This window comes from Peromyscus californicus, unplaced genomic scaffold (assembly GCF_007827085.1).
Source record: "Peromyscus californicus insignis strain IS unplaced genomic scaffold, ASM782708v3 Scaffold_23__1_contigs__length_62951481, whole genome shotgun sequence".
Lineage (NCBI taxonomy): Eukaryota > Metazoa > Chordata > Mammalia > Rodentia > Cricetidae > Peromyscus > Peromyscus californicus.
The window spans coordinates 39,544,745-39,570,195 of record NW_026294534.1 but is presented as its reverse complement, the minus strand read 5'-3'; the positions used below and the strand labels follow the sequence as shown (position 1 = coordinate 39,570,195).

The following is a 25,451-nucleotide window of genomic DNA, read 5'->3' as shown; positions in this document are numbered from 1 at the left end:
ATCAACTTCTGCACACGGCACATTCTTACCACAGCCAATCCTCATCAACTTCTGCACACGGTACATTCTTACCACAGCCAATCCTCATCAACTTCTGCACATGGCACATTCTTACCACAGCCAATCCGCATCAACTTCTGCACACGGCACATTCTTACCACAGCCAATCCTCATCAACTTCTGCACACGGTACATTCTTACCACAGCCAATCCTCATCAACTTCTGCACATGGCACATTCTTACCACAGCCAATCCTCATCAACTTCTGCACACGGCACATTCTGAAAGTGAGGACTTTCCGTGAGCTTACCATTTGGGGGCTGAAGAAGGAGCAGAAAGAAACAATATCAACAAAGAAGCAATTCACAAATGGGGCTCTCCAAGGCTTTATTCAAAGGCACGTGTAAAAGAGCATGACATATAGAGACAGTAAAATTTTACTTACAGAATCCCCGATGGCAAAATTGCGATTTTGAGAATCCCTGGGAGAATGAAGAGACAGCACAATATTGACACCGACTGAATTACTAGTGTGGGTCTTTGAGGGAAAACACCTCCAGTTTTAAATCCCCAGAAAAGAATCTCTGCTTCGGGAGCGCAGCATGTATGTCATTCAGTGTGAGGGCAGGGAACAAAAGCCACCTCCCAAGTCAACCAGACAGAGCTAAACCTGGCCTACGTGTCAGGAGCCCAGCCCGAAGGTGATACAGTTACACACACACACACACACACACACACACACACACACACACACATACACATATACACACTCACAAACACATATATACACTCACACACATACACAGACAATACACACACATACACACACATATACACACTCACACATACACATACACACACATACACAGACAACACACACATACAAACATACACACTCACACACATACACAGACATACACACACACATATACATAGACACACACTCTCAAACACATGCATACACACATACACTCACACACCACACACATACATACTCATACACATATACACATACATACACACATGCACGCACATACACACACACACACACACACACACACACACACTTCTTTCTCCATTTCTCTCCTTCCTATCTCTATGTGTTTTTGAGACAAGGCCTCACACTGTAGCCCAGGCTGTCTTGTAATTTACTGTGTAGCCCAAGCTGGCCTCCAACACCACAGTCCTAGAACTTCAACCTCTCTAATGCTGGGATTACAGAGTCACCACCAAGGTTCTTGTGTAAGCTCTTTAGATTTAGCTCAAAGATGAACTATCAGCCAGTGTCTGGTGCTGAAGGAAATTTTAACACTTTAGATACATAATTCTATCGAAGCCTTTTTGCCCGTTTCCTTCTCTTGAATCATAGTCTCAGGTTCCATCGCCTGCCATTCTGTCACTACATACTTCCACAGTTTAGTCTTTCAAATAGGTGAGGAAATAGGAGAGCCAGACTTGTCACATTCCACACAGACAATAGCTGGTCAGTTCTAGGAATAAGGAGGGTCATTCCAAACCATTTTTCTTGTTGGCTCTTTCTTTTTAATTTCTACTATAAAACAGCATAAAAAGCCAGATGTGTTCTGGGATATCTTGGAGTAGGTAAAATCTCTTAAGTTACAAAAGACTAAATATTAAAGAAATCTTGATGAATTAGACACCATCAAACAAATAGTTCTGCTTACGTACAGTATCTTTAAGCAAATGAAAATGCAAGCTATGGACTATGAAAAAATATTTCTGTGTACATGTGTGTATGTATGTGTCCAAAGGGCTTGTATATAGAATATTATATATAATATACAGTATATATAGAATAATATATAGTGTTTCTATAAAAGATATGATCTATAGTATATCATAAAGAGTGCCTACAGATCGTTTATAAGAAAACTTGTATAAGAAATGTTACCTAAAAAGTACACAGATTTTAATATATATCAGATGAAGTACACAGAATCATTAGCCACCAAAGAGATGAAGATTACAGGTGAAATGGGAACCGTTAGCTCACCCACTAGAATTGCTGGAATTAAAAAGAACAACTTTGGGGGGTAGGGATTCAGTTATTCCATGAATCTCATACTTGGGAGGCAGAGGCAAGGTGATCAAAAGTTAGCCTGGGATACATAGTGAGAACCTGGATCCACAAGACGAACAAACAAAAACAAAAACAAAAACAAAAAAATAAGCCTGGCAAAAAGTCTGGATAGGTTAAAGGAGCTTGCTGCCAAGCCTGATAAATGGGAGTGCAATCCCAAGACCCATAGCGTGGAGGAGAGCACCCACCCCAGCAAGTTGTCCTCTGCCATGTGTGCCGTGGCATGCTCATGCCTACACACGTGCACACACAAATAAATAAATAAACTCAACTGCCCTGTGACTGTTTAGAAAGGGAACCGATTGGCAGTGTCATGCAAGGGTGAATTTGGAATAATGCATTTCTCATACATTGGTGATGGAAAGTGAAATGTGAATTGGCACAACCACTTTGGAAACTGGCAATTTGTTATAGGCAGTTAACTGTAACACCCCGCCATGTCCCCTGATCCAGGAATTCATTTCCCAAGTATTTACTTGAAACAATTAAGAACATGTGTTCATAGCCCCCATGTTCGTAATGGGCCCAGAAAAAGTTCACCAGGTAAATGAATTTTTGCAAAGCATGGGATAATTCATTCAAGTGAATGTGACCTGACAGTACCAAAGAATGACACTGACATGTGACAACATGGAAGGATATCAGAAACATTCCACTAATCAAAAGGATCCAGAGTCCATGCCGCATGGCTCCATTAACATGCTCAAAGAGCAGACAGGGCTGATCTGTAAGAAGCAGGGGAATGCTTGTCCATTAGGGGTTGACGGGGCATGGAGGAACTTGGTGGGTTGGTACAGAGGTGCCATATCTGATGGAGGCTTGTGTTGGCTGCATTTCTTACAGAGCATAAAGTGTCTGCTTTGGGTTGGTGAGTTTTCCTGTATATGAAATTTTTTTAACCAGCAATCCCCAAACCAAACCAAAAGTAGACATAGTCAAATATGGGTAATTGAATGTGGCACATTTGGGGTTTGTAGTTTTCTTCTCATTCAAGTTCAGCCAGGGTGAGATTCCATTTGGTGGCATGTGCAATCACGTAGTCTCTGCTGAGCTATAACCACAGTCCTCACTTAAAAACAACCTCAGACGCCATGGTACCGAAAGGTTCGACTGAGTGAAAGCACATTACAATAATATCACACATGACGTATCCCAGATCATGCTCCAAGGATTAAAAGGTGGTGTCATGTCAATGGGAACTTGCCTTTCAAATATTTCCTCAGTTTCCTAATAGAAAAAGTCTATTAAGCACTTAGATATTGATTACGAGTGGGTGAAGGCAGTGGACTATTAACAATATTACTAAAATGATAGTATTTAAATGCTTCTGTATAGTGTATGTCCGCATAGATGAAAAGAATTGAATTCGTATTCTTAAAATGTAGGACATGAAGGTTATACATATAATTTTAGAATGTCACAAATAGCACTGGGCAGATATAAAAATAGTATTTATAACTCCTCTGATTAAAATATTAATTATGTGGGACTGCCAAGATGACTTCGTGGGTAACAGCACTTGCTGCCAAGTCTGAAGATCCAAGTTTGGTCACTGGGACACACATGGTAGAAGGAGAGAATGAACACCCACAAGCTGTCTTCTGACCTCTGCATGCTCACCCCACGCTCGCACTTTGGCATGCATACACTTGCATGCACACTCATGTGTAGACGAATTTCTAAACAGCACAGATAAAATATCACCACACTCGTGTGTGCAGTCACACATACAAATAAATAAACAAAAGTAATAACCATAGTATCTCTGTGTCTCTGCACCATTTTTACCCTGGCTTTGGGAATGAAATAGAAAAAAAATTACTTTTCTTATTCTTCTTATTTATATTTTATTTGTATGTTTCTAGAGTATGAAAATATATTAAACCTTCAGACATGTTGGCAATTGTCAGAGGAATATTCAAGAGCCAAGAGGAAAATGCTTTTAATTTTAAAGACTGAAATTTAGTTTAGTCTTGGATGCCATTATAGTGAATAATGGGAACCGATCCTAGACTTCAAAAGAAATATGAGCATATGGTCTTACCATTTAGCACTTAATGCTGCAATGAATTTCCAGTTAGACCCCCAAACTTCTCATTTCTCCAGTGTTCTCCTTCACCTCTGTCATCATACAAAAATGAAAGGAATCTCAGACCCTGTCTTGTGTTTTCTGTTGTACTGGGGCTGAGGGAAATTCAGCTTTTTGTGCGTCTCGAAAATTGGGTTTTATAAAAAGAGACAAAAACCCGAGGCATTAATCAGATCTACTGGGCTAATTACTGCAACTCCAAAGTTTATTACTTTTAAATATTAACTGCTTAAAATGATTCATTTGGAGATCAAATGATTAATCCCCCTCCGTCGCTATAAATGTCAGCGGCGGGATTAAAGGATTTAGATGGTCATGTTTACTCAACCTTAAATTTCTCTACTAAAGACACAAGTTAAGTAGCCCCAGTTTATCACCGTTTCATGTTAGTGGCTTCCCTCTTCCATCCTTCTTTTAGCTCCCCTACCTAACTGATTGTTAACTCGTTTTGGCTAAGTAGGCGAGCTCTTCTTTCAGGCTTGGCGGTCAAGCAGCTTTGTAGATTACCTACCAGAAGGTGTGAGGAGATAGATGTAGCTTAGAGGCCTCCTCGGGACGCAGTGGGAGTAATCCTTTCCCCTGCCTTGGCCTTTGCGGGTCTGATGTCTTGAGCCCAGGGCTTACTGCTAAACTTGTATCTGGTTCCTTGCCACGTTGCCGATTTTGGATACACATTGTGAAGCACCGTGGTGCTGTTTCAGTCACAATTATTAAACACCTGCTGCTTCATGCCAAACCATATGCATATTGAGACCAACACCTCCCACAGTCTGCCTATCAGATACCAGCAGAGATGTGGTAGGGGTATTATCATCTCCGGGCCTTGGGCTGTTCTAAAGGCATAATGAGTAAGTCAAAAAGAAAATTCATTTTCAGAGTACCTCTTTGATAAAAAGAAATATTTTAGCATTACTCTAATTGCAGATGGTTGTGAAAATCAGTTTTTTTGTGTGGTTTGAGTGTATAAATCCTTTGTGAGGATTAAACTTGTTCTTTCTTTACAAGTCAGTGGATTCACAACCTAGGCTTTCTCGTTTTCTCCACCAAACCTTCATTCAGTGTCCATACAAGTCCCCTCCCCTGGAAACCTGACACATCTAATCCTGAAAAGCAGGGAGGGGTATTCCATAATATTCACTCTACCCCCACTTTTTCTGCTTGAAGACATAACTGGGGCTGTTCCTCGGGTCTTAAGGGCTCATCCCTTGGCCCCGCCTCATAGGCATGACAGTTACCAGAAGCCTCAATGGGGGTAGTCCTTCCAGGTCACAGCTGGAACAGCTACCCACTACAGTAGTGACATAGAAAAGACTCCTCCATCAACATGGCACAGGTGAATGGTACATGTTCAGTGCCAACTTGCCTGCCTTGGAAATCACATGGGATGTTGGTGAAGTACACCTGTGGCCTATCTTTGAGGACATTTCCAGAGGAGATTACCTGAGGAAGACATGCCTTGGATGGGCAACACCGTTCCCTAGGCTGATGGCCCAGTGGAATAAAGCTGGAAAAAAGAAGTGAGTTGATTATTGGCATTCTCCTTTGGTCTGCTTCCTGGTCCTACCTGGCATTAACTGCTCTCTTCACTCATGAGACGCTGATTGCTCTGAAACCATGAGCTAAAATAAATAAATTAAGTCACCTTTCTTCCTTAAGTTGCTTCTGTCAGGTACAGTCGTTGTGACGATAAATATTGACAAATAGGAGGTGGTTCTATGGTTTTAGGAGCATGCATTGTTCTTGTGAGGGACTTGAATTCAGTTCCCTGTACCCTTATTGGAAGGCTCCCAACAACTTCTCATCTCAGCTTCTAGGGATCCCAACACCTGCTTCTCTCTGTGGACACCGTAGTCACCTGCACACACACACACACACACACACACACACACACCACACACACACTGAAAATAAAAATAAAAGCCTAAATAAATGAATAAAATCTTGAGACAGCAGGGCTATAACTCAGTGATAGAGCACTTGTCAAATACGTTTGAAGCTCAGGGGCTCAGCTCCCTGAACCAAAATAAAATTCTTCTGCATGTTTATCAACAAGTGATAAACTTGACATGAGAAAGTCAAAGTAGGGAAGAATGATGTGTGTGTGTGTGTGTGTGTGTGTGTGTGTGTGTGTGTGTGTGTGTGTGTGTGAATGACTGTATTATCATCCTGTATTTGTGAACACACTAAAAAATGGAGCCGTAGTTAGCACGCACACATATTGGTTCTACCAGTGCCTTACAGAACATTGTAGTTTTGGACCCCTGAAAGAACGTCATCCCATGCCCGAGAACAAATCATGTTGTTCAAGCTCACAAAAACCGAGGAGGAGGATACCAGAGAGTGGTTGATTATTTTATTTTTTGTCATATTTATACTGATCGATCTACCCATTTCCATGTTTGAATTACAGTTGTTGCTTGGGAAAAAAAATGAATCTTTATTCTCTTTTAAGATGATCCATGGGCTGGAGAGATGGCTCGGAGGTTAAGAGCACTGGCTGCTCTTCCAAAGGTCCTGAGTTCAATTCCCAGCAACCACATGGCCCTCTTCTAGCATGCAGGGACACATGCAGACAGAACACTGTATACATAATAAATAAATAAATCTTTTTTTTTTTTAAAAAAAAAAGATGATCCATGTGTGAAGAAGGAAAACACACACAACTTCATTTCTTCAAAGTAGGAATGATTGGAAACACAGCTTTTTCTAGAGAAGGTGGTTTTTTAATCTGAACTATTAAAATGCACATCAACAAAATTCATGTTAAATATGTTTTAGTTTTTTCTTTATTTTTAGTTATTGAGACAGTAATCATGAAAAAAAAAACAACCTTCAAACCTATTCTGTCTCATCATTTTCTTTGCATCCAATCCATTCTAAATGGACCGTCATAAGTTATTTATACTTCCTTCTCTTTATTCAGGCTTAGAACGCAGGCACGTTTATATCTGTTTCTTCTCTCTTCCTTAGTTTCCCAAAGGGTGATCATACCACACACGCTATTGCGTAACTGGCACTTTTCAACTTAAAAAAAATATGTATGTGTGGTTTTCCTCAGGAACTGAAGATGTACGTCCAAATTCCTGCTTTAAGTTAGCCATGCAATGTTCCGTAGCAAATATATGAGTCTCACCCAGGCAGTCATTCTGTGGTAAACATTTGTGTCATTTAAATTTTTTGCATGGATGCTGTAGCAAATGTTTCTTGTCCCTGTACATTTAGGATGAAGTTACTTTGTATAGCATGTAGTTATTAGGATAAATTATCTGACTGAAGAGTGGTTGTTATTGCAATGGGAAGGCATTTTCTAAGAAGTAAAATGGCATATTAGGAGACAAAGGAATGCAGAATGAGGTATGAATAGAGTCTCCCAGTAAGCCCATAGAACGAACAGCTTTCGACAAAGAACAGTGATTCTCGTTTTCCCCTTGAAGTCGATACCAATGACCTATATTCCAAAGACTCACTGCAAATTTTAACACTCCTTACAGTGTGATATCCTAGAGAAGGAACTGATAGTAATGAGTGGCGGCGAGAACATGAACTTGGGACCCTCATACACTGATGATGGGGATAACCCAGTGCATCTGCTATGGCGAGCATCTGACAGGGCTTGAGAATGCCAAGCATCTCCCTGTGCTGTGGCTCAGTGACTCCTCTCCTAATGTAACTCCAGGAGAGATGAAGACATACATGCACCAAACCTTGTGTGCGTGTATTCCTAAGGGTGTTTTCATAGTAGCCCCAAATAGAAACAACTCAAATGTCCACTGTCTAATGAATGTGAAAGATGACATATCCACACACTGCAACGCTCAGATATGAAAAGGAATGCATTTCTGATACGGACTAAAATATCTTTCTCTTTGTATTAATTTTTTTTTCAAATTTTGCATTTATTTATTTGTGTGTGCTGTGTGTGGGGGTGGGCACACATGTACTAAGGTGTGAATGTGGAGGTCAAAAGACAGCTTTCAGGGATTGGTTCTCTCCTCTACCACTTGGGGTGAACAGATGGAACTCAGGTCAAGCTTGGGACAAATACCTCTATAACTCCTGAGCCATCTCATGCCCATGTTTGCAATGGAAAAATACAGTGCTCAGTGAAGCGAGCCAGTCCCAGGAGAGCACACACTGTAGGGTCTTCTCCGATGTCTCACATAGGCATCAGTACGGATGGAAGTTGATGAGTGGTTGCCAAGGAAGAGGAGAGGGAAGGGTGCTAGCAGAAGAGATGAGATGGCTGATAATGAGGGGGTCTTTCATGGGGATAGTAAAAGCATTCACAAATTGATTTGTTCGTAGTTACAGAAATCTGCGAATCTCCTAAAATATATTGAATTGTGCACAGTGCATCCATTGGGAATTGCACCTCCCCAGAGCTGCTCACTACGTGTCACTCAATTGGCTCACTGCTTATCTGGGATGCACGAAGCCCTGAGTTTAGTCCTCATCACCACGTCAAACTCAGTGGTGTTGCACACCTGTAATGCCAGCATTTGGGAAGAGTGGGGGCAGGGGGATCGGAGATCAAGGTCACCCTCATTATGAAACTGTAGTGAGTCCCGGGCTAACCTAGGCTATTGAGACCCTGTTTTAAAACACACACACACACACACACACACACACACACACAGAGAGCAAAATAAACAAGTAAAAACATCTAACAGCCACACACACACACACACACACTCACAGAGAGAGAGAGAGAGAGAGAGAGAGAGAGAGAGAGAGAGAGAGAGAGAGAAAAGAGAGAGAGAGAGAGAGAATCACCTGCGCCCCTTGTTCTCTTCCATATTATTTTCAAGTGTCATTCTTAGGAAAGTCCCTCCCTGCTTTGACTAAGTTCTAGGTACTTCAAGAGGTAGGAAGACAGGCTGTGTGGCTAACCCTGTTTCCTGATCCCCCTCATTTATTTAAGGCATAAATGCTGTGCTACCATGTTTGTTCTTAGACCATCCTGTCTACTTTGTCCCAATTCCTTTTTTTTTTAAGTATAAAATTATTTTAAAGTGATGCAACCTGCCTTGGCTATATTTATTCAATTTTTTCCTGTAGAGATTTTTCAGTTTATGAGTATCATAAAACAGAATTGGCTAATCTAATCCAAGCGAACTTTGCATGTAAATCACAGCGCATTCCGCCCTCAGGTGTACTTTGTTCTTGCTACAATTGTTTTGGCCCTGTTTCAAATTATAATGGGAAGATCTGCTGTTGGCCCTGCTGACCAAGGTTACCAAAATTCAAAGCACAGCAGATAAAAATAAATACTTTTTTTGCCAATTTTAGACAAACAGTTAATATAGGGACTGTGAAAGGCAAAAGGATCAGTTAAATTAATGCTGTTAGAACTACTGCAAAGACCAAAAGGCTAATAAGTCTTTGTCTCACAAAGCTGAGGCTTATTCTCCACGTCTCACCAGAGTTTCTCCTTCACGGAATTGTCTTTGGTGGCTTCTTATGCACCAGCTCCTCTTATTGCCCGCAGTTCTTCCCTTAGACAAAGCCAGCTCAACCCGACTGTGCCAGCTCTTTCGTCTCTGGCAGCTGCCCCTTCTCCCGGGCAGGAACATTTCTCCTCTCCCCTGTTTGCCAAAACTGGCTGTGCGTTTTTTTGGTTTTTTGGTTTTTTTTTTTTTTTTGTTTTTTGTTTTTTTTTTGTTTTTTTTTTTTTTAAGAATAGCCTGTCTTACAAACATCACTAGGTCATGGGAAATAATTTGATAGACTGATTACTCCGGCTTAATGATTAGGTGTCCCCCCCCCCCAAGGGTGATCACATTCAAGCAGAAGATCCTAAAAAGTCAGGACTGCCTAGCCCAAGAGAAGACTGAACAGCGGAAGTGTGGGAGCAGTTCTTCGGGGAGACATCTTGCAGTGACGGCAGACTACTGACCTAAACGCCAGCTTTGTTGGTGATGGGACTGTTTGCAGACGGTTTGAAAGGGAATCCTTAAGCTATAGGTCCCTCTATGATTACTACATTTGCCAGTATATTTTAAGGGATTTTTCTCACATTTACATAAACCATCCTCCCCCCCCCCCCCCCACACACACACACACGCGTGCGTTTCTATCTTTCACCTCACATATGTTGAGCAAGACCTGCACCACTGAGCATGTCGCCAGCCCCGAAGCATCATCCCCTAGGTCAGGTCCTGAACACTCTGACAGATGTAAAACATGGTAGGAAAAAAGACCTTAGCAGAACTCGTGGGTGGCTTTAACCTAGATGTATCTGAAGTCAAGTTCAGCGTCCTTCTGTAAACAAAAATAAACTTTTCGAGTCAGTGGAAGAAACCCCAGCCGAGGTTCCTCCTATCCTGTTTGCTTTATAGTTTAGATTTTAGAACTAGCCCTAAAGAGATTTGAGTTCTTGTGAGTTACTGACTGCAAAGGGTCAGAGAATTCTGGAGTTTGGGTTGTGTGTATTTTTTTTTTCACGAGGATACGAAGTGTGGGATGTTTAGCTGCATGGTGAGCTATGTTTATACCTGGAGAGCAATTAAGGATTGTAGCTTTCTGCTTTCTCTCCGTGTAGATTTTATATCTGGACGCCAGTAGGTTGAAAAGTTGGAAACATGTTCCAAGTTATAGCTCAGGAAGCGGAGAATTCTTGTTTTGTTTGTTGTTGTTGTTAGTTTTTTTTCTGGAATACAGACATTTCCCAGGATAAGAGAGAGTTTCAGAGGATATACTAGGTATTTCTTCCCTGACTCTAAGACTTCTCTTGTATTCCAATCTGAAAAATCTGTATATTTGATGGCAACACTTTAGTGTCTTTGAGCCCTTGCTCCACTTTAAAAGTGACCAGTAAATAGCAATGAGAAAATTCTTCCATAGCACATCCATTTCCTCTCCGCGTGGTATCAGCCTTGCTTTTACCGACTTCCATAGGTAAAACCTGTGGGAATTTGTTACAAACACAGGCGACACCGAATTACCCCAGGAGTTTGCCTTCCTTCACTTTGGCTGGGAGGAGCGACTTCCCTTACTTTCTCCTTTTTTCTTGGCAGGTTTTTTTTTTATGTGCTGACTTGATTCCAGTGCTTATTCACATCTCTCTGATAAGCCCAGTTTGATTCCTGGCTAATTGTAGCAGCGATTTTCATTATTTAGGACTGTCATTGTCAGAATCCGTTTGGAAGTCTGACTGAGATAAAACTGATTCCAACTTCGATGTGACCACAGCAATAAAAACAATTAACCACACCAGTTTAAATGTGCTGGGCCTAGAGGGGGCTGATGGCTTTACAACCAAATATTTACTATATTGGGTTTTATGTTTGATTTATTTCCTAGAAGATTCAACATGCCATTTTATCACAAATAATTTATAATACCCTCTCTTAAAAATATAATGTAGGTTTCTCATAACAGCAAATTAACTTTAAAATATTCATGTAAATCCATAAGATGGAAGTGGGAAAATTAAGACCATGAGTCATATAAATACTTAATATTCATAAAAGATTTGGTAAAGAAGCTGTGTTTAAATCAGTCTTTTCCTACTACTCATCTTTATATATATTTGATTCTGGAAGTACCTATATTTAGGACCCTCTCATACAGGCAAGGCGTAAAGCTGGGAGAGCCTTATGTAGACATTCTACAATCAAACAGGTTTTGAATTCTCCTTATCCACAGTGTCATAAAATACTGAAATTTCAAAAACAAATACAAGCTGGGAAGAGTCATTAATACTCACGGTCGTTCTGAAGTGTCACCTCATTTAAACACTTTTGCTTTAAGTGATTGCAGTGCCAGAGGTTTTATTATGCTCAATTTATTAGTAAAGGCTTGCAGAGTTCACAGCCATTTATTTCGGGGAACCTGATTGTATCATTAATTTTTAAAAACATATCACTCCCACTTTCTTTTTAGAGTGTGCTGTACTTGAAAACCTTGGTTCACTTTGGTCAGTACAGATGTTTCCAGTACAGATGTTTCCAGGTGGTTCTTAAAGCAAAACATTTAGGAAAATAGCTAATTGCAACGCATGGTGCTAATTTTCAAGGTGTTACACCATTGAGTGTCCAGGTACACACACACACACATACATACATAATACCCCCATACCTACACATCCATGTACACACATAAAAATGTACATACACATCTACACATGCACATGCACACATACATATGTATGCACACACTGTACACACATGTGTGCACACACACACCTGCATGCCCACACAGACACACACACACACACACACACACACACACACACACACACACGTTTATATTGCTTTCTGAGTTAGAGTGGGAAGATACAATTTAAATGACCAAGCTCCTGCTGCTATTGAAGCAGTAACTTACCCTGAGGTAAACTTTTTTTCACCCAAAGAAGTAGCATGTAAGTGGGAAAAAAAAATCCCATAGTTAGGACCCAAACCAGGATAGATGATGGTTTCTATTGCTTCACAATCTGCTAAAGCCAAATTCCACCATCAGAAACCAGTCTTTCCCTCTGTGTTAAGTGTTCATGGTCGAGCCATGAATCCATCTCTGGAGGTGCTTGTGGGTTGAAGTTGACAGAAGGGATCTGAACAGAAGCCGGCCACCAGCCCACTGAACCTCCATCCTCCCTTCCAGTAATTGCATCCACTTGACCATGTGCCAGGCAAAGCCAGTGCAAACTCCTGGGGCTGGTAGCGGGGAAAGCCTGGACCACTGAGTGTCTCTCTTTCCGGGAGGTTTTCTTTTTTGAAAGAAAAAAATAAATAAATAAAAAAGAAAGAAAGAAAAAGAAACTAAAACACAGGCCTCGTATACTCACTAGTTGTTATCTCTCTTTCCCCCTAATTAGGACAGAATTTTACCCTAAGGCAGTTAGGAGTGTGTGAGTCCGCAGCTCGAAGAGGAGTGGCGTTCTGTGCGGAAATGGGGCTCCCTCACAGGGGTTACTCCATCAGTGCAGGGTCAGACGCTGATACGGAGAACGAAGCAGTGATGTCCCCAGAGCATGCCATGAGACTTTGGGGCAGGGGGGTCAAATCGGGCCGCAGTTCCTGCCTGTCCAGCCGGTCCAACTCAGCCCTCACCCTGACTGACACAGAGCATGAGAACAAGTCGGACAGTGAGAGCGGTAAGTGGTACTGTTTACTTTCCTACGCTGGCCTTTAGTGCTTCTGTGTTCTGGTTCACCGCCACTCATGTTTTCCTGCTCCCATGCTCTCTCTCTTTTCTTTTCTTTTTCTTGTTGTGTTAATGTGGTAGAGCCCAAGAAATACTTGTGAATAATGGGGGGGACTTCTCCCCTGGTGGGTGGTGGGATCAATATTTGATGCTAAATTATTAAATTCTGCAAACACTGTATGGTGTGTAATAGTATTTTAAAACAGCTTTGTGTACAGGGGTGGCCGGGGGTGGAGGGTGGGGGAGAAAAGATTATGTCTGACTTATATTGGATCATGTCACCTGTTAACTTCTGTGGAATAGGAAAACAGTGTTGGTAAAGTTTACCCCGGAGCAGCTTGCCTTCAAAGATGTCTTTGTAGATTCCTCTTGAAGATATCTCAAAGACATTGCAGAATCTTAGAATGGGTGAGTGAGCACACAGAATAGTTTATTAACAGGGCTCAAGTGATTGAAGAACAAATTTGATCATGCTTTAAACTTACTAGCTTAGGAGAGCAATTGCAATCTTGGTAGAGTGGGAATGTGGCCTTTGATGTCTTTGGGAACTGGATTACTGTGCAATTAAGTCCACATACAAAAATTGGATTTAAGGATGTCTAAATAGCAGCTTTGCATGGTCTAAAAAAAAATGTCATTATAAATTACTGATCCTTATGTCCTACTGCCAGTGTGGGGTAATAGTATAAAAAAATGCAATAATAAATTGAAAAGAAAACTTAATTTTTTTAAGTCAGCACTGCTCCTAAGAAGAATTGGAACATCGGCACTAACACAGAGACAATAAAAAAGAAATCTCTTCCTCGGTTTTTAATATGAGGAACATGCTTTTCCTTCAGTCTGTTATTAATGTGCTATCTATCCTATGCATCAAATGGCAAAGAGAAAATTAAACCAGAAGAATTGCAGGATGTTTGAAAAGAAAGATGATTGTTTATTAAGAATATTTCACCTTTATTATTTATTGAGCAACTTTGCCAGTTGGTTATGTAACAGGAGAGCAGATCTATGCTTCGTTTTCAGTTTCAGCTAAGATATAATGTGACTTGGTGCTTCCTACTGCTGGTTAGGCATTTTCTTGCTGTTCATGGGGTGGAGAAGTTGAATTTAAATCATTGGAAATGATTTATTTCGTGTAGAATCCTCCAATGCATTAAACCAAAGTCAAGACAAATTAGCAACAGGCACTCAGTATCTTCATGTTGGAAGTATGAGTTCTCAGTGGAGTCCGACTTTATTCCAACACCCCCCCCCCCCATAGGAAACAAGGAAGATTCTTTTTCATGAGATGCGTTTTACAATCATGCCGCCAACATTTCCCTCGGCCAGTCCGTTCACCTCAGTCCAGTCTGTGTTTACATCAATTTTCCTAGTGGGCTCAGAAGTCACTAACCTTAAATACTTACAATTTGGAATAAATATTGCTTCGTGCACCTCACATGCCACTCCTTGAGCAATTACAGATGTATACTCAGATATCACATTTGACCTCTTTATTTTCATAACTACACAACAAAATATGACATAGAATGGAGCTGGAAGTTTTTCTGTGTCCCTGCCTGCCAGCGGTCGGACAAATCTCTCCTTGCATTAAAACTCTGGACATTTGGCAGCATTTGGTGAGAGGAAACAGGTCACCTAAGGGTAGAGAAGAAAATGTCAAAGGCAATATTTTTTCAGTTAAATAGTGGTGACTTAAACGTGTGTTTACTCTTTCTTCAAGATTTGGTTGTGATTATAAACAGCATTTTGGTGGTCTGAGAATCCTCACTTGAGGTCCCTTTGAGGAAGGAAATAAGAGGAAATGACTTGATGTTATCTTTGGGAAACCTGGCCAGTTCATGTGTTTCATATGTGTATCCATAAGAATATATCAGATTCATTTATTTGTTCTAAAATTTCAATGATTACTCAGAAGGAGCGAAAATTCATTAATTAATTACATTTACGTCTAAGGAAGAACAGTTATCTGAGATATGTAGTAGACCTTAGAATTATGGGTTGTGAAATCAAATAAGGCTGATGAAGACTTTTTTTTCCCCTGATGCAAAAAAAAAAAAAAAAATGTTTTTTTTTCTCCTTGGCTACTTTAAGGTAAGTTAAAATTTGTAATTATATACAGGTCATTTAAATATTTTTATTATTTTATTTCATGTGTATGGATGCTTTGCATGCATGCATGTCTGGGAGCCACATGTGTGCCTGGCCCCTGTAGAGGACAGAAGAGGGCATCATTGAATTCCCTGGAACTGGAGGTGCAGATAGTTGTGAGTCCCCATGTGGGTGCTGGGAATCGAACCTCGGTCCTCTGGAAGAGCAGCCAGTGTTTGTAGCCACAGAGCTATCTGTCCTGTCCTAGACAAGTCCTCTTAACACCTTTATAAATAATATCCTTAAAACTATATTTTTTAACTTTCATTACTACCTTTAGTCAAATATTTCTAACATAAAATTCCAAAAACAACTCGATTCTGCTCTCCTTGGCTGTTTTAATTTACTCTGACTTGGACAGACTATTGATCTCCCACTTACATTTCATTGATTTCTCAGTTATTCATTATCTAATTTTGTTCGGTTTTTATACTGGCTTTAGATATCAGCCATTAGTCATTAGTGTGTGTGTGTGTGTGTGTGTGTGTGTGTGTGTGTGTGTGTGTGTGTGTATGTGTGTGTGTAAAATATTCTACAATATAAAGATGAGAACTTGGAACACTTCTGTAAAATAAATCATCAGAATGATACCACCTGAGGACCAAGACAGGGCTGTGTTTTCATTGAGTTTAACGTGGGAGGTTCCACTGCCCGTCTTCATCACTGGAAATACTGTGAATGAGGCTGTTTTCCTTAGGACAAGATGTTGGTACAGCTATGCAAGCTGAGTGCCTGATGTTCTAGTATAACTTCAAAGAAAAGTTTAGTCACTAAAGGGGAGCAGATTTCATTTATTTGTTGACACAGAGGCCACCAGTTCACATTAAGAGTGGGGCTGAAGAGATGGCTCAGTGACTAAGAGCAGTGGCTGCTCTTCCAGAGGATCCGGGTTCAATTCCCAGCACACACATGACAGCTCACAACTGTCTGTGACTCTAGTTCCAGAGGATCTGGTACCCCGACACAGACATGCATGCGGGAAAACATCATCACTGCACATAAACTAAATAAATAATTTAAAAATAAAAAGAGGTGCTAGAGCTACCACAACGCTGATGTGACTTTGATGGCTGGGTCATCCTGTGAGAATCAAGGACCATAGGACCCTGCCACACACCTCACTGTTGGAAGAGATCTCAGAGATTCAAAACAAGTGAGAGTGTTTCTATTTTCTATTTTCTTTTCCTAAACTAACTTTTCATCAGCCATGGGAATTCACAGTTCCAGAGAGTTTGGAGGGGAGGGGAAAAAAGTTTCAGTGTATGGAGCTTCAGTGGAATTCCAAATTTGGGATGTGGGAGAAGTCCTTTCTTGACATACTGGTCTCTGGGGTTGCAGTCCTTGTTAGAGGTCAACTGCCTTGCAGACCGGTACACACTGGACGGTGGTGATTCGTGACCCCCCTATTACCAGCCACTCCAGCAAAGGAAGCCCTTGAAGGTTAGAAAATAAATGTGATGGGCACCCAAATCAAAGGTAAAATTACCCGTGGTTTTGGATCGTTTTAGACTTCTTTAGTCCCTCTGATGTGTGGTTGAAGGACCCCGACCTAATTCCCACTAATCTGATCTTGATTCTGAATATCTATCTAAAGGTCAGGAACAGAGGACTTTATGCCTTAAAACTGTTCCCATGGACCTCATTTCCCAGCATTAAGCAGTAGACCCGGCAGTTTGTCTTAGTTGGCCAGCAGTGCGGTATGGCAGAAACTGCCCGAGTGAAGACCTCAGCTGTCAGGGTTCAGATCTTCTTCACATCTGCACCCCGCCCCCATCCTTGACCACTGTGTCATCTGTGTCATTCATAGGCCAGTGCTTTGTACCCCGCCTGCTCCTGGATCAACTCAGCTGCCAGTGGTTTCTTAGGGGTCCCTAATCTCACTTTTTCTTGTCCTGCTGATCTCTTGGAGTTCCTGGGAGGAGGGGGTGATCTTTGAAGGATGATCTTCGGTGTCAGGCAACCCAGGGGGAGTTGACCCTACTTTCCACCTCATCATGATTCAGAGCCTAGAGAACCTTCATGGAAGGTTTCTTATTGGCCCCTGGGCCTCCAGTTCTGAGACCTGGGGCAATCATTTAACCTTTTTTGTTATGGCATCTACCTGAGTAAAATTGAACTAACAGCGAGCAATGCACAGTTCACTGGGATAAGACAATATTGGGCTTCACTGAGTTTATATTGTGGTTAGAACAGGACTTGGCTATAAGTGAGTGTGTGCTGTTATTTTTGTTTATAAAGATGGAAAATAATATCCTCGAATGAAGATGAGACTTAAATGGAATGAGCGATATCAAGTGTCTGCCTGGCTTTGGTCCACAGTAAATGCTCCGCCCTTTGCTCCTGACTTCCAATCCACCTCTTCCTTACTCTCCTCCCGTATACAGTGTGGAAGGGTTTGGTAAGAAGAAGAACAAGAGGACTCGCAGTCTCCTCTGATGATCTGCATAGTCTGTAATTCCTTGTCACCATTTACTGACTCTCTTATTTTCCTTCGAAACCCCACATCTTTTTCAATTTACTGTAATTAAATGAATGTGCATTGAATGGCGCTGATAATTAGTCTGATGGCCATAGACTTCAAAGACTTCAGCCTGCTCCTTCCCCTCCTGGCCAAAGGAAATTTCAAAAGTAGTGTTTCCCTCCAAGGCATGTTACTTAGACAGCCAGTCAATTAAAAGACCATTTAACTGATGCTCATCAGTTCACACAATAAAATAAATCATTCCCATAAGACTTTCTTTCTCACCTGGCGTCTTAGCAATACACCCATTGCAGGACCCGGCTAAAGCCACACTAATTGTGTGTGATACTGAAGTATTAAGGGCTAATTGGACTCACAATGAGGGTATAACTGTAAGGCAGGATCTTTTTTTTTTTTTTTATGTAGAAGACACTTGCTTTGCACAGCTAAAAAAATACATTTTGAGGAACCAATTTTACTTGTCCTTTGAAATGGGTATTTTGAAAGTTAACTTTCTGTATAGAAAGAAAGTCTAAAAGTTGAGTTACTATACTTTAAAATGAAAAATAGGTATGTCCCTTCAACCAATTTAATAAGTCATTATTATGATACTGTTTATGTCCTCTCTCAATAGAGAGTTTGAGCTACTTTGCATTTTAAATGACCATTTTGGACCAAATAGGTTCTCTAGAAGCATGGGTAGAGCAATTTCTTCTCTTCCTGAACAGCTGTATCTAGGTAAGAGAGAGGAAAGAGACGGGTCTATAAGCCGTTACATTAGCAATTAAATTTTACAAGCATTTGGGAGAAACTGCTGGTGGCATTGCAGCAGCCTGTGATGTCGCCAACCTGTGATGTCACCAGCCTATGATGTCATCAGCCTGTGATGTCACCAGCCTGTGATGTCATAAGCCTGGGATGTCACCAGCCTGGGATGTCACCAGCCTGGGATGTCACCAGCCTGGGATGCTGTGAGTGACCAGACACTCTGCACACAGGGAAGAGTGTTTGGATTCTCTGAAGGTAACGCAAAGGCAGATGCAGGTCGTGTGCACTAGACTGATTCCATTCCTCCATCTTTACCCACAAGCATCTGTTGGAAAGAAAATTGGTTGTGAGAATTGAGGCGCTCTCTTCTGCAATGGAGTGGTCAATTCTGGTGTGCCCCCCCCATTGCAAATTCTATTTTGCATTTTATGTCAGTGCTCAAGTATGTCACACGCAGCTAACAGAGTGTGCTGGGGTGCTCACTAAATCAAGCTCAGAGTCAGGGTGCTGCTATGTCAAATAGAGTCCAATTGTTTCCAGTACGCGAAATAACTGAATTTCCTGGGTGGGTATACATTTATAATTTCAATTGCAACTTGCCAGGCTTTGGCTAAAAGCTATCATTTGCATTTAAGAATGAATGTTTTCATTTCATGGGTGGGTTTAAGTCACTCTTGAAAACAGAAGTGATGATTTAGGTATAATCTAGAAATATGCCAGGCATGGAGGCACACACCTTTAATCCAAGTACTTAGGAGGCAGAGGCAGGCAGATCTCTAACACACACACACACACACACACACACACACACACACACACACACACACAAAAAAAAAAAAACTGGAATTGTAAAGATATTCTACTTGCTATTACTTAAATATTTGCATACACTTATATATTCCCATCCTATAGAGATTTTCAGGAAACTGTTTGGTGACTCATTATATGGAGCTTGCCATTTTTATTAAACTCGTTTTATATTCTACATGGTTTTGTTAAAAGAAAATTATACAGGAGATAAGCTCCTTGTCTTTAAATTTGGAACCTTCTTACAGCGGCAGAGCTGAAAATCAAAGCAGAGCATACTAAGCACGTACTAAAACTGATGATGTATGCTATTTTGATTTTTGAATGTGTTTTTGATATCCTTGAGAAATCCCAGTGGTAGCAGTGAAATTGTTTTAATTAATGAATTCAGTGGCAGTGAATGCTGAATCAGGTTTATGGGTATAATTATCACTGAAATAGAAAAAATAAATGTTAGCGTCATAGAACCTCAGTTTATTTGCCATTTTGAGTGTAGTCAAGTGTTTGAAGAGCAACTAACTACTTTTTTGTGTGCTATTTAAAGAATAATCTTCTCAAGGCAAGGCATAGCAATTTCATTTATTAATATCACAGATATGCAATATCCTATGTGAAAATCTTGTATGTTATTTGGTGAGGAGTCTGGATGAGCTAGTTTTACTATACTGTGATTTTCTTAAATGCATTGGTTGACTTGTGATGGTTTTTCTGTAATGAGTAGTCTGTACATAAAATAAATGTAATAAGCATTTGAATGCATATTGAAATAGATGCAAATGCATATACACTCGAGGAAGGAGCAATTAAGAATGTCTGATGACTATTACCTTGACTTTAAATATTATTATTTTGAGTCACACAGAAACTGCAAATTGAATTAAGTCTAGATGTGACTTATTGATTCTATTTCTTATTTAGCAACTACATCTTCATTCAATGAATAATAAATGCTGACTGTTGTACCAAGTGTTGGAAAAGCAAAAGTGAGTAAGATGTAGTTCTTGACCCCTAGAAGCTCCCAGCCTAGTTAGACAAATAGGCATGTAGACATGTAATTGGATTTTAATATGGTAAGTGTTGGGACAACAAAATATGCGACGCAAATGTCAGCACAAGGATAGATGGTTACCAGGAAGGATAGGAGCAGGAGAGGAGAGACCGTTTCGTAAAGAAAGGGGCAAGTGGCATCAGAACATAGGCTTAGAAACCCAAGACACACAAAACAGTGAAGGAAAATGTGTGCTGGCTAGTGTTACATACATTTGACACCAGCGAGAAGAGGGAACCCCAATTGAAAAAAAAAAAAAAACGCCCTCAACAGATTGGCCTGTAGGCTAGCCTGTGGTACATTTGTTTGTCTGGTGATGGATGTGGGAAGGCCCAGATCACTGTGGTTTGTGTCACCCCTGCATGGTGATCCTGGGTGCTATAAGAAAGCAGGCTGAGCAAGCCATGAGGAGCAGACCAGTCAGCAGCACTCCTCCATGGCTTCTGCATCAGCTCCCACTTTCAGGCCCCTGGCCTGCGTGAGTCCCTGCCCTGACTTCCTTCCACGATAGACTGTGATGTAGAACTGTAGGCTTACATAGCTCAGTTCTTCAAGGCTTGAGACATTTGTCTTTATACAGGACTTGGTGTGGATAATTTTATCGATGTTGGCTATAAAGAAAGATACACTTCTGTTTATTTGGGGTAGCAATTCTGTGAAAGGGAACTCCATGCAGTAAAGAAACCGATGGTATCTGCTGGACCTGAGACAGTGGGTCATCCAAAGATTTAGGGAGGAAGTCCGTTCTTATTGAAAACCGATATTTTCTTTTAAGTAGTTCTATGCAACTGTATAACTAGTTACATGTTCAGAGTCTAGGGAAAATGGGTAGCCTTGGCTTTGGGTCTTAGACTTCGGGATCAGTAGATGTTACCCCAGGTCTGTAGAGGATTTCTTGTTCTTTTCTTGATCCTTCTGTTTATGTGTGTGGGTGTGTGCATGCCTATGTGAATGGTGAAAAAAATATATAAAGATATGCGTGTGTATCTATGCAAACATATATGTGTATGTTTCTGTGCCTTAGTGATTTTTGCCCTAAGAGTAAGTTTATACATAGAAAATTAGTATTTCTACCTTTGTAACTGCCGCTGATTTTATATTTTTTTTTTCTATTTGGGGTTTTTTTTTTTTGTTTTTTTTTTTTTTTTTGGAAACAAGATCTCACTTGTTAGCTCAAGGGGAACTAGAACTCAGAATGTAGCCAAGGCTGACCTCTACCTTGCAGCTCTTCTCTTACCTCAGGCTCTCAGATTCTGGGATTGCAGGTGTGAGCCACTACTCCTGGCTGGTTTTGTGCGTGCTTTTTGAAAGTTGTGTCTTAAAAACAAAATGAATACTTAACAGAGCATAAAATTATATAATTATATTTTAAGTTTAATCAAATGTCCCTGAGACCAAGCTGTGTTTACACACACACACACACACACACACACACACACACACACACACACACACACCATGAGATGAGGACCAAAAAGCCTACTTACTTCCAAGAAAAAAAGAAAACTAAAAATAAACTATTTAAAGAAACAGAATGGTGATTACTATTTGAACATTGAAAGTTTGGCTTTGAGAAACAATAATTGAAACATAACTGATCACAATCAAAATGATCGAGATGGAGGAATTTAGTGTTTTGAATTGCTTATCCGCAATGCTGAAGTTCAAAATGAGATCTTAAAAATTTGACATATAGCAGATGGAGGTTCCTAAGGGATTTGAACGTGCTTGAAGAAAACGTCAGTTGCGTCAGAAAACAAGGAGGAAACATTTCCTTATAATGGATTGTGTCTTGGGTTACTCTGTCTGGAGTACCACCATGGATTAGGCGGGGCACAAACGGTGCTTATCGGTGAGCCCAGCAGTTCAAAGGAGCCGATTTGGAGTGTAAGGTTTCTGATAATCCCTAGAAATTCTTAAAGCGTTAGCCACTATTTATAATGTCTTAATGACCCCAGTTAATGATTGTGTGTGACAGGCATGATGAAAGTGGAGCCATGAGTGAGTGCGAGAGTAAAACATTATGACTTCTGAAATTCTCCCCATTCATCTTTTTGCTTGCTTAACCTGACCTGGTCATTAGACAGAACGCAGACGTTGAGATAGTTGAATGAGTCTCCGTTCTGTATTTACACGTTTTTTCCCTTTGTATGTGTCTGTATTTCTCTTTCCTGAGATTATAATATAATTACATTTCTCCCTTTCTTTTCCTCCCTCCAAACCCTCCCATAGGCTCTCCTCCCCACTTGCCTTCAAATTCATAGGCTCTATTTTATGTATTGTTATTGCATGCACATATATACATACATGTGTGTATATATATACATATATGTTCTAAATATAACCTGTTTGATCCATATGATGTTATTTGTATTCTTAGGGCTGACCACTTGACACTGAACAACCAGTCTGTATGCTCTTCCATGGGCAAAACTACCTCACCCTCTTCTGGCTTTCCTTAGTTACCTATAGTTCTTTGTATAAGGTTGAAGACGCATGTTCTTTTCCCCGTCCACTCTGGCATGTCCATTGGTGTCATCCTTGTCTTGTTCAGCTCATGTTCGGGAAGTCATGTTGGTGAGACTTTATGGGCACAACTTCTGATGTTACTAGGAGACAGTCCCTCAGCAAATTCCCTGATCCTCTGGTGCTTGTAGTCTTTCCAACCCCCCTCTGCAGTTTTCCCAGAGCCATAGGTGCAGGAGTGTTTTGTAGATTTATCCACTGGAGCTGGGCTCCACAGCTTGGCATATTGATTATTTGTGGTTTTCTAGAATGGCTTCTGTCTGTTTCAAAGAGAAGTTTCCTTGATAGAGGATGAGAACGACACTTACCTGTGGGTATAAGGACAGATGTTTATTATTGTCATCAGGGATTATACTGGTATAGTAAATTAGAGGTTGACAATTCTACACACACACACACACACACACACACACATATTTAAGTAAAAATTGTGGGCTGTAGAGATAGCTCAATAGTTTAAAGTGTGTTGCTCTTCCAGGGGACCTGAGTTCAATTCCCAGCACCTACACCAGGGTGCTCACAACCACCTATAACTCCAGCTCAAAGGAATGACATCTTCTTCTGGCCTCCATTGGCACCTGTATACAGACACACACACACACACAGAGAGAGAGAGAGAGAGAGAGAGAGAGAGAGAGAGAGAGAGAGAGAGAGAGAGAGAGAGAGAGAGAGAGAGTTAAAGGAATCAAATACATTAAATGCATCTCTGAAAAACAAACAAGAAAGAAAATTTCCGTTTTCCTTTTGAGCTAAGATCCTCCGTGGCATTAGAGGCACTTCTAACGCAAACCGTTTCCACGATGTGATTTGTAGTAATTTACTGATGAGCCCCACCCCATCAGCCATCCAGGTTGTTTGAATTTTCACCACTGTAAGTTACGTGTGGGAAGGCAGTGAGGAGATGTCCAAATGATAAGAAAAAAAAATTCACTCAGGAAGAACGTGTTCTAAAGATCTATTATACAATATGGGCACTGCAATTAGTATCAATGTATTCTCTTTTTGAAAACTGACATTTGAGATATTCCATATGTGATTAGCTTGATTTACTCATTCTACACTGCACGTATTTTAAAATATCATGTATTTTATACACTTACGTAACATATATTATATGTTATATTTATTGTCAGTTTAGGTACATAAAGAAACTAACAAATTAATGAGAGAAAATATGCTCGATTCATTCCAAAGTCTTTGCTCTTCATCCTGCTATTACTACAGAATAAATTCTTGGAGCCAAAGACATTGAAGTCTAAGGTTTCTGATTCACTCTGTCAGGATGGCCTGGAAAACAGACTTCTCAACCCCTGTCAACAGTACGGGAAACTGGATTTTCCCACAAGGCATTTGACAAGTGTCCCTGCTTTAGATTCCCGGCCATTTGGCAGATGAAACTGTGTCTTACAGTTTGTTTCCGTTTGTGTTCGTTTTCTAACATGTGCTGACGATCTTTTCATGTATGTGTATAACTTTGTGTTCTTTTGTGAATTCTCAGTCATGCCTTTATTATTCGATTCGGTTATCTGAAGCAATGGGTCTTCAAGACCTACCAAAACCTAAAGGTAAAAGGGCATCAGGGCAGAGACTCTGCATTACCCCCCTGTATATGTGTGGTCGTCATGACTCAGGTCCAGGTGCAGCAGGCCTTTCATATACATATACATATACATATACACATACACATACACATACACACATATATACATACATACACACACATACACACACACATACACACACACACACACACACACACACACACACACACACACACACACACGCACATACCTCTTGTTCACTGTGGGCTTTCTCCTCACAGACATGTGCATAAGTCTCACAACGATAAAGAATAGTGAATCCAGCTCAAAATAGAAAGGAACTTAGCACTGAGCAGATCTAGGGGACCCAAGTCTGCATGATTCTGCCTTGTATCAACAACTGCATACTAATTACTAGAGGCTCACGTTACCAAGAAAGTCTGTGTTTAATCCAACTCAGAACAGGCGACTCATTTCTGTAGCTTTCTTAAATAAAGGAAAAGCTTAAAGCAGGCAAGAGTAACACTGTGAGCAAGATCTCTGCCATTAATGCATAACTGTCAGGAAAAACCCCACAAAGTATGTGTGTGTGTGTGTGTGTGTGTGTGTGTGTGTGTGTGTGTGTGTGTGTGTGTGTGTGTGTATGCATGATCATCTACTCACAAATGGATATAGACAGGGGTGGATGTACTTCTTTTTTCTTATTAAATTGGAAGTGGTTTGTGTTTATAAGATGGCCTTACTAGCCTTTGTCTCTGTGAATGTTTAAGAAGCTAATGCCTTGCAAATGTTTTCCTCAGTTTCTTATTGCTTC

At 40.6% G+C, this 25,451-nt stretch overlaps 1 protein-coding gene across 1 annotated transcript in view; it reads left to right on the top strand.

Annotated features, from left to right (window-relative positions):
• The window catches only part of Tenm3 (teneurin transmembrane protein 3), a 2,633,929-nt gene that overhangs the window by 2,191,449 nt on the left and 417,029 nt on the right, over window positions 1-25,451 (top strand). The window contains 1 exon segment of the mRNA XM_052752285.1: window positions 13,007-13,285. Within this exon segment, the coding sequence (XP_052608245.1) occupies window positions 13,007-13,285 (279 nt within the window).